At 48.6% G+C, this 9,607-nt stretch overlaps 1 protein-coding gene across 2 annotated transcripts; it reads left to right on the forward strand.

The window, feature by feature from the left end:
• Positions 1-1,965: 1,965 nt before the first annotated feature.
• Positions 1,966-8,319, forward strand: PRF1 (perforin 1). Of its 2 annotated transcripts, XM_035135255.2 has the most exons (4): positions 1,966-2,280; positions 3,312-3,420; positions 5,452-6,022; positions 7,075-8,319. In XM_035135255.2, the coding sequence occupies exons 3-4, from the start codon at positions 5,475-5,477 to the stop codon at positions 8,192-8,194; spliced, it is 1,668 nt and encodes a 555-aa protein (XP_034991146.1). In that variant the 5' UTR covers positions 1,966-2,280; positions 3,312-3,420; positions 5,452-5,474; the 3' UTR covers positions 8,195-8,319. The 2 variants fall into 2 exon arrangements, with proteins under 2 accessions (XP_034991146.1, XP_060137752.1); XM_060281769.1 differs by lacking the exon at positions 1,966-2,280 and having other exon boundaries at positions 3,090-3,420.
• The last annotated feature ends 1,288 nt before the right edge of the window (positions 8,320-9,607 follow it).

A 9,607-nucleotide genomic window follows, 5' to 3' on the forward strand; every position in this document is an offset into this window, starting at 1 on the left:
CTTTCTGTCATAGGTTAGTTTATGTACACAGCCCCACAGGGCCAAGGTGGTGGTGGTCCAAAAAGAGATTTAGAGGCCAGAACAAGAGGCTTGGATGGCCCCAATTGAGATTTGGGTTCTCCCCCTCAGTGTGCCTCTTGAGCAAAACTACTACAACAACTACTACTACTATACCCCACATATCTGGCTGGGTTTCCTCAGCCACTCTGGGCTGCTTCCAATACATAAAGAAACATAATATAACATTAAACATTAAAAACTTGAACCTGGGAACATTTGCATGCAAAGCAGAAACTGTTAACTGTGGGCTACATCCCTTCTCTCCTTCCCTCCCTCTGTCCTATGGTCAGGGAAATACACCCAGAAATGTTCAATTCAGCCTTGAAAATAGCTGTTCACCTATGGTGACTAGAAAGAGCCTCAAGGTGAGCAGACAGTCATTTTTGAAAGTCATAGAATCATAGAGTTAGAGGAAACCACAAGGGCCATCCAGTCCAACCCCCTGCCAAGCAGGAAACACCATCAAAGCATTCCTGACAGATGGCTGTCAAGCCTCCGCTTAAAGACCTCCAGAGATGGAGACTCCGCCACACTCCTTGGCAGCAAATTCCACTGCCGAACAGCTCTTACTGTCAGGAAGTTCTTCCTAATGTTTAGGTGGAATCTTCTTTCTTGTAGTTTGAATCCATTGCTTTGTGTCCGCTTCTCTGAAGAAGCAGAAAACAACCTCTCTCCCTCTATATGACATTCTTTTATATATTCGAACATGGCTATCATATCACCCCTTAACCTTCTCTTCTCCAGGCTAAACATACCCAGCTCCCTAAGCTGTTCCTCATAAGGCATCATTTCCAGGCCTTTGACCATTTTGGTTGCCCTCCTCCGGACACGTTCCAGCTGTTCAGTATCCTCCTTGAACTGTGGTGCCCAGAACTGGACACAGTACTCCAGGTGAGGTCTGACCAGAGCAGAATACAGTGGTACTATTACTTCCCTTGAACTAGATGCTATACTCTTATACTCCTGCATTGGCTTTTTTAGCTGCTGCATCACACTGTTGACTCATGTCAAGTTTGTGGTCTACCAAGACTCCTAGATCCTTTTCACATGTACTGCTCTCAAGCTAGGTGTCACCCATCCTGTATTTGTGCCTTTCATCCCCCCCCCCCAAGTGTAGTACTTTACATTTCTCCCTGTTAAAATTCATCTTGTTTGCTTTGGCCCAGTTGTCTAATCTGTTAAGGTCATTTTGAAGTGTGATCCTGTCCTCTGGGGTATTAGCCACCCCTCCCAATTTGGTGTCATCTTCAAACTTGCTCAGGATGCCCTCAAGCCCATCATCCAAGTCATTGATAAAGATGTTGAAGAAGACTGGGCCCAAGACAGAACCATTTTGTTCTCTCTCTCAAACACCCTGCATTTTGGTAATTTTGTAGTTTTCTGTGGCTAGTGTTTATCAGAACAGGACTCGAGAGACCACAGTTTAAAATCCCCACTTGGGCATGAGGTGTCTTTGAACTATTCGTGTTCTCTCTCAGCCTAGCCTATTTCTTTCTTCTTCTTTTTTTAATAGATTTTATTTGCATTTCAAATCATTACAAATTATATCAACACCAACAGAGGAAGGAGAAAGAAAGAGTAAGAAACCTATTATAAATTATAAGCAGTTATAAATCAAGAAATCATATAAAATGGAAAATCATATACATTTAACATGTTATAAATAAATAAAAGTAAACTTCAACAAATTGATGACCAACAGAGCAAACTTCAGTTATGAAGAAACAGGTAAATGAAGAACATGGATAAAAAGAATAAGATAAAAAGGTAACTAAAAAGAGAAAAATAAAGAATTATATATAGAAAAGATATATATATATATATATATATATATATATATATATATATATATAGGGGAGGGCGAGATGATGCTTAAAGGGAAGATGAGACAAAAACAATGCAACAAATAAGAATAAATAAATTAGCAGCGCTGTAAATGTTGATGTCCTTCTCCCCTAACATGCAATGTTCCCTTTAGCAACCCACACACAACGGCTTGTGATGAGTGTGTCAACCTCAGAATCCCACCTGCTCTCCTTTTCTCAGCTGCCTGGTGATCGATGACTCTTGTCACATCTGAGGTTAAGTTTCTTTTTCCCCTTTCTGAACTGTGACATCCTGTCTCTGGGAGACAAATATATGCACACACAGACACCAGCCGTAGTCGAGCAACACGCGGACCCACCAGCCGACACGCTGGCTTTCCTTCTCCTTCTGAAGGTAGGTATTTGTGGGTGGATATTAGAAGAAAGGAAGTTGGATCAGTAGCCTACATTATTTGTTGACTTTCTTTGCGTGACCTGGGAGTGCAGACCCTCCCAAGTGTCCCTATTTTCCAGGGATGTCCCTGATTTAGAGAAACCGTTCCGGTTTCTGATTTGATCCTAGAATGTCCCGCTTTTCCTTAGGATGTCCCTATTTTCATTGGAGAAATGTTGGAGGGTATGGTGGGGTCTCCCTATTCTCATTGTAATGTTTTTGGAGGGTATGGAGTTATCTGGCCCCCGAGCCGTCTGGAGGCAATCCTGTATAGGGAAGTTTATTTAAATGTTTTATTATGTTTTTTACATATGTTGGAAGCTGCCCAGAGTGGTTGGGGCAACCCAGTAAGATGTGTGGGGTATAAATAGTAGAATTGTCATTATGGAATGGGACGTCCCTATTTTCATTGGAGAAACGGGGGGGGGGGGTATGGGAGTGTGACAAGGGGTGTGGGTTTTGCCCAAGAAAAACCTCTCACGTCCCCTTCATTGCTCCACTGCAACACAACAGCCCTACTTTCCAGTAGTTACTGCTACCCCCCCCCCCCGCCTTTACTCTTGCAATCCCAGATTGGAGGGAACCTGGGAGGCACTCAAGCAATGGCTTCTTCAACATGCACCTTTGTGGTTTACTCAGAGTGTAAAGGCAGCCCGCATTCTCTCCAAGCCTCTCCTAAATCTCGTATGAGTGTGATGCCCACTTACAGCTCCAATCCTAAACTCCAAGTAGCTTGTAGCATCTAGACCATGGGTAGGCAAACTAAGGCCCGGGGGCCGGATCCAGCCCAGTCGCTTTCTCAATCCGGCCCATGGACGGTCTGGGAATCAGCATGTTTTTACATGACCTTTTATTTCAAATACATCTCTGGGTTATTTGTGGGGCCCTGGGGTTTTTACATGAGTAGAATGTGTGCTTTTATTTAAAATGCATCTCTGTTTTATTTGTGGGGCATAGGAATTAGTTCTTTTTTTTTTTTTTCCAAAATATAGTCCGGCCCCCCGCAAGGTCTGAGGGACAGTGGACCGGCCCCCTGCTGAAAAAGTTTGCTGACCCCTGATCTAGACACAAGAAGATTCTCAGTCCTCGAGTCTGGCAAAGGTACACATTTCAGCAATCAAGTTAAGAAACTTTTCTTGCAAAAGTTGGAAGCCACCTCCAGTTTCTGCCGAGCTGTGGCAATATTCTGGGGAGGGGTGCTCCCCAGGGTCTGTGTTCCTTTGAGAATCAATATGTAGCAGAGGCTGTTGTAGTTTTAAGAAATATACCATAATTTATTCACCTATTTACACCTTCAGTCCTCATGGAGAGGGTCCAGATCTTACAGCATGGTCATCTCAAGAGGGTCTTGTTCCCCACAGCAGTGCAGTGCAAGAGTCCGAGGCATCTCCTGCCAAAATTGTTCTCGCCTTTGTTCCCAGCTATTCCATGCCTCCTGCCAAAGGGCCCAAAACCTTCTTGTGGCATCACACCGTTCCGTTCCTCTCAATCAGGCATCCCCAAACTTTGGCCCTCCAGATGTTTTGGACTACAATTCCCATCTTCCCTGACTGCTGGTCCCGTTAGCTAGGGATCATGGGAGTTGTAGGCCAAAACATCTGGAGGGCCAAGTTTGGGGGTGCCTGCTCTCAATGCCTGCTCTTCCTGCCTTATCTCAAGTTAATGACTGGGACAGCTCCTCTGACAGGGGTCTCCCATCACAGAAAAACTGGCCTGGCCTGGATTGTGGCACTTTTTGCCAAATCCAGCAAAGTCTGGGTCCTAAGCCTTTATTGCATTTAAGAACTTTAGGGACTCTGCCCATCCCCAGCCCCCAAAGAAAACCTAAAACACTTTAGCCAAGAGGTTTTGAAAGGAAGGTTAGAGGGCTGTGAAGTTGCTGAGCTGCACAAAAGGGGTATTGCCCCAATTACTCTACAGAGCTATGTAGGTAGGTAGGTAGGTAGGTAGGTAGGTAGGTAGGTAGGTAGGTAGGTAGGGGTGTGTGTGTGTACACACAGGGCTTTTTTCAACAGGAACCCACTGGAACTCAGTTCCAGCATCTCTCAGGTGGGTGCCATTGCCATTCTAAGAGAACAAGGAAGACGTTTATGGTGAGTTGCGGCACCTCTGTTTCCAGAAAAATAGCCAGGACTGATGGGATGTGGAGTCCAACAACACCTCAAGGGCCACAGGTTAATCACCTATTGTTTAGTTATTTTATTACAGAGGTGGCCAACTCCCAAGAGACTGCAATCTACTCACAGAGTTAAAAATTGGCAGTGATCTACCCCCTTTTGGCGGGTTCAGGTCAAGGTTGCTGAGCTTTTTTTAGGGAGGAAAGCCACATTTGGGGGGGGGTGAAAATGTTGGGCTTTTTTTAGGGGAGCCAAAGTTGTTGAGCTTCTTTGGGGGAGCCAGTGATCTACCACAGACGTCCAGTGATCTACCAGTAGATCACGATCTACCTGTTGGACGTGCCTGTTTTATTACATTTGTATGGTTCTCCCTCTCCCTAGGTTACAACCCTGTGAGGTAGACTAGGCAGAGAGATTAAGACCTCCCCAAGGTCAAGCTTTGTGGCTGAGTGGGGATTCAAACCTGGGTTTTTTGCTCTTTGTCCAGCACACCACACTGGCTCCAACTTCACACAAACCACTTCTCATATACATCATCATGAAACACAATAAGGACACATGCGAGAAAGTTTAATACAGATGCAGACGGAATGCAGAAACAGGATGAAAGTTTCTGCACTTGAAAGTTGGGAAATGAAGCTGTTTAATAGGCACTGACAAGACCATAGAGGCGGCCCCTGCCTGATAGGCAGTAGCGAGGAGTTCCAAAGGGCAAGGCTGCCACATGAAGTGTCTGATTCTGAGAGCACACAGAGCAGACCTCCTGATGAGACGGCACCTGCAGAGTGCAGTGACTGTGTTGGGTATATTATGGGTGAAATCAGGTATACTGGTGGTTCCCTGTTGTATAGGGTTTTTGTACACTAAATCCCTGAACTTAGCCTGGTAGTGAATTTGCAGCCGGTGCCTCAAAGTTCTTCCTCAGAATCACTCCTTCCCACATTGCAACGGACTAACTTCAAGCATGTACCGCATCCCAGGACGATCCGAGTTATCAGTTCCTTTCTCATTGCAGGCTGTCTTCCCGGAGGGCCGGCCATGCTGAAAGCGAGCCCTGCATCCTCCGTGCCTCTCCTCTTCCTCTTCCTCCTCTTCCTCGGCGTCTCCCCGCAATGCCACAAGGCCACGGAGGATGAATGCCAGGAACACAAGGACTTCGTCCCTGGGCACAGCTTGGCCGGCGAGGGCATCGACATCACCACTCTGGAGAAGAAAGGGGCAAAGGTCCTGGATATGAACCAGTGGCAGAGGCCGGACGGGAGCTGCACCCTGTGCCGGAACCCCCTGCTGGAGGGGAAGCCGCTTCAGAGGCTCCCGGTGGCTGCCATCGACTGGGAAGCCAAAGCCTCGTGCCAAAGGAGCGTGCATGCCTCCTTGCAGGAGTCTGGCATCTCTCTGGTCCAGGCAGAAGGATCTGACGTGAAGAATGACTGGAAGGCAGGGCTGGAGGTGGAGGTGAAGCCCCAAGCCCAGGCCCAGGTGGCCCTGGCAGGATCCCGCTCCAAGATGGCCGAATTCAGCCGGGAGAAGAGCTCTCAGGACAAGTACAGTTTTGCCAGCCATGAGGTCTCCTGCTCCTACTACAGGTGATGAAGGCAGGGAATGGGGAAAGGCAGCGTAGAGGAACGGCTTGGGGGGCAGGCAGGGAGAAAGGGCCCTGGCTGGCTTTTCGTGCTGATTTGTTAAGGGCGCCGGGAAATGTAGATCTGGGAGGCAGCGCCGGCCCGAGACGTTTCGGCACCCGAGGCAAACCACAAAACGGCTCCCCTTCATTTGGGGTGAGTGAAGATCTACATTGGGAACCAGGGAGGGAATCAAATCAACTTTACCCAATGGTGGAAGTGGACAGGGCTGTCTTTCTAGAAAAAGAGATGCCGGAGCTCACCATGAACTTCTCCATTGTTCTCTTGGAATGGAAATGGTGCAGGAGATGAGCTCCCGTGAGCTGAAAAAAAGGTCCTGGAAGTGGGAATCAAAGGTCTTTGCAGAGGGGAAAGGGGCAGCTGTTCTGAATCAAGCCAGCCGGGTGCAGAGCCATGGGCATAGCCAGGAATTTTGTTAGGGGGTGAACCTCAGTTTGCTATGTATTTTTATTGATTGGGGGGGCAGCTGCCCCTCCCCGCCCCCCACCCGGCTATGCCCATGTGCAGAGCTCAGGGAGATCTCAAAGGGCAGTGCCCACTATTTCCTCCCTGGGGTGGGAAGAGACCAGCAGCGCCTCCTGTTCACCGAGAGACCCCCGTAGAAGTAGCATTTGGAAGAGGCAGCAGATCCAGCCTCCAAGGAGCGCTTTGCAACCATGGCTGCCGCAACCATGAGTGATGCATTCCTTAGAAGCCGGATCTGCTGCCCCTGTGGATCCTGTCGCCTAAGGCGCTCTCCTCACCTTGCCTTATGGGTGGGAGGGGTCAGCTGCAGGCCCTGGAAGCAGGCCAATCAAATCAAGAAGCCACATTTAAGCAATTGCTACCCCACACTCCTATTTGCCCAATCTGTGAGCGGGGAGAGGGGGGAATGGTTTTGTTCCGCAAGAATTCCAGATCAACCTTACTATCCCCACCCAAATTTTGCTGGCCTGCAACCCATCAGTGCCGACTGCCTGGGAGCTCCCTGAATAACCTCCTCCTTTCCCCTGCAGCTTCCGTGTTGGCCATTACTTGCCGCAGAGCAGCCATTTCAAATACGCTGTGAAGACCCTTCCAAAAAAGTACCGGCCTGACTCCCGGCTGGAATATCGCCAGCTGATCCAAACCTACGGGACCCATTTCATACACCAGATTCACTTGGGGGGCCGTGTGAGGGACGTGACGGCTGTGCGGGTGTGCGAGGCAGCACTGGACGGGGCGACCACGGACGAGGTCAAGGATTGCCTCAGCCTGGAGGCCGCTGCCAGCCTCGGCAAAGTCAAGATGGACGCCACCTTCCAGAAGTGTGAGGAGCTGAGGAAGAAGGGGAATTTCAAGGGCTCTTTCCACCAGACGTACAGCGAGCGGCAGACGGAGATTGTGGGCGGGAACAGCCAGGCGGACGTGCTCTTCTGCGATGGGCAGAGCACGGAGCCCTTCAAGGACTGGTTGGAAAGCCTCAAATCCTTCCCCGGCCTGGTCTCCTACTCCCTGATGCCCATCCACACCTTGGTGACCAAGGGGGACCCCAAGAGAGAGGGTTTGCGGCAGGCGCTGAGTGAGTACGTGAGAGAGCGGGCGATGTGGAGGAACTGCTCCCAGGCCTGCCCACCGGGGTCGCGGCGCAGCACCCGGGACGCCTGCTCATGCGTGTGCGCCAGTGACAGCGCCACCAATGACATGTGCTGCTCGCGGGCGCGAGGCCTGGGCAAGCTGACGGTGACGATTGTGCGCGCCAGGAACTTGTGGGGAGATTACTGGACACGGACCGACGCCTTCGTCAAGGTGTTCTACAACGGCAGGGAGATGCGCACTCCCACCATATGGAACAACGACAACCCAGAATGGAAGGTCCACTTGGATGTGGGGGACATCCAAGTCTTGGGGGAGACCAGCAAGGTGCGGGTACAGGTCTGGGACGAAGACAACAGATGGGATGACGACCTGCTGGGGTCGTGCGACGAATCCCTGCAAGCTGGGAAGCTGCAAAAGAAAATCTGTTATCTTAATCATGGGAGCCTGGAGTTCCAATACCACTTGGAGTGTGGCCCCTTTCTGGGAGGTCCCTACTGCTTGGATTATGTCCCTCAGAAGCCGAACTATGTAGGTGACTTGTTGCAATGGAATGACTAAGTGGACACCGTCAAGCAAAGGCTCCTTGAGACGGTGGGCCCAGTGGATTTCTCCCTCAAGCATGGAGGACCCCAGTTTTTTAATGTTCAATGTTTTAGTATATGCTGGAAGCAACCCAGTCAGATGGACAGGGTACAAACAATAAATTTATTATTCTTAGTTGTTGTTGTTTCTGCATGTGCTACTTATCCCTAAAACACAATCCGTCTTTCTTCTCACTTGCTAACATTCAAATTACCAAATTCCAGCCTTAGAGTTGTAGCCGTGGCTAGTCCTGCTCAGAGAAGACCCACTCAAATGAACGAGCCCAAGATGAAGTCATGTTAACTTCAATGGGCCTACTCTTGAGTTAAGATAATTAACAAGAATACCTCACAAGGTCAGCCAAGCCGGAGCCAATTTTGTGAGAGGGTGTCACGTATACCCCTGAAATGTGAGATATTCATAATGATGGACGCTTCTGACCATTTGCTAGTCCCCAGCACCCCCTGCAAATAGATGGGACATATAGATATAGGACAGGAAATGCAAGGATTGAAAAGGTTGGTATGGGTTTCTTTGGGGTCGTTAGTGAATGGCACTGCATTAAAGCTCTTTGGAAAGAGGCCAGATCTTCAATTAGCACATTTCACACAACCCAAACGATCACTTTAAAACTAGAGAGTTATCACCAGTCAGACCTATTTAGAGTTAGAACCAGCAGTGATTGGCAAGCGCGGAATATGTTCTGCAAAATGATGGCAATTTGAACTGCTCCGGGACAAGGATAAGTCTCTGGGCTACGGTAGTTTATATCATAGAATCATAGAGTTGAAAGAGACCACAAGGGTCATCCAGTCCAACCCCCTGCCAAGCAGGAAACACCATCAAAGCATTCTTGACATATGCCTGTCAAGCCTCTGCTTAAAGACCTCCAAAGAAGGAGACTCCACCACACTCCTTGGTAGCAAATTCCACTGCCGAACAGCTCTTACTGTCAGGAAGTTCTTCCTAATGTTTAGGTGGAATCTTCTTTCTTGTAGTTTGAATCCATTTCTCCGTGTCCGCTTCTCTGGAGCAGCAGAAAACAACCTTTCTCCCTCCTCTATATGACATCCTTTTATATATTTGAACATGGCTATTATATCACCCCTTAACCTTCTCTTCTCCAGGTTAAACATACCCAGCTCCCTAAGCCTTTCCTCATAAGGCATTGTTTCCAGGCCTTTGGCCATTTAGCGAACCTCTCTCTGTCTCTCTCACACACAATATTTTTTTGTTATAAAAGTGATTAGACTGACGAGAAAGCACCTTACATCTCAACTGGAAAAGCATGTTGCATCTTCTTTGAAATCGCTGTACCAAATATTCAGCCACAAATGTCAAAAAGAGCACACAGTCCACATCACAGTTTAGCCCCCCGCCCCCACCACA

Source organism: Zootoca vivipara, chromosome 13 (genome assembly GCF_963506605.1).
Source record: "Zootoca vivipara chromosome 13, rZooViv1.1, whole genome shotgun sequence".
Classification (NCBI taxonomy): Eukaryota; Metazoa; Chordata; class Lepidosauria; order Squamata; family Lacertidae; genus Zootoca; species Zootoca vivipara.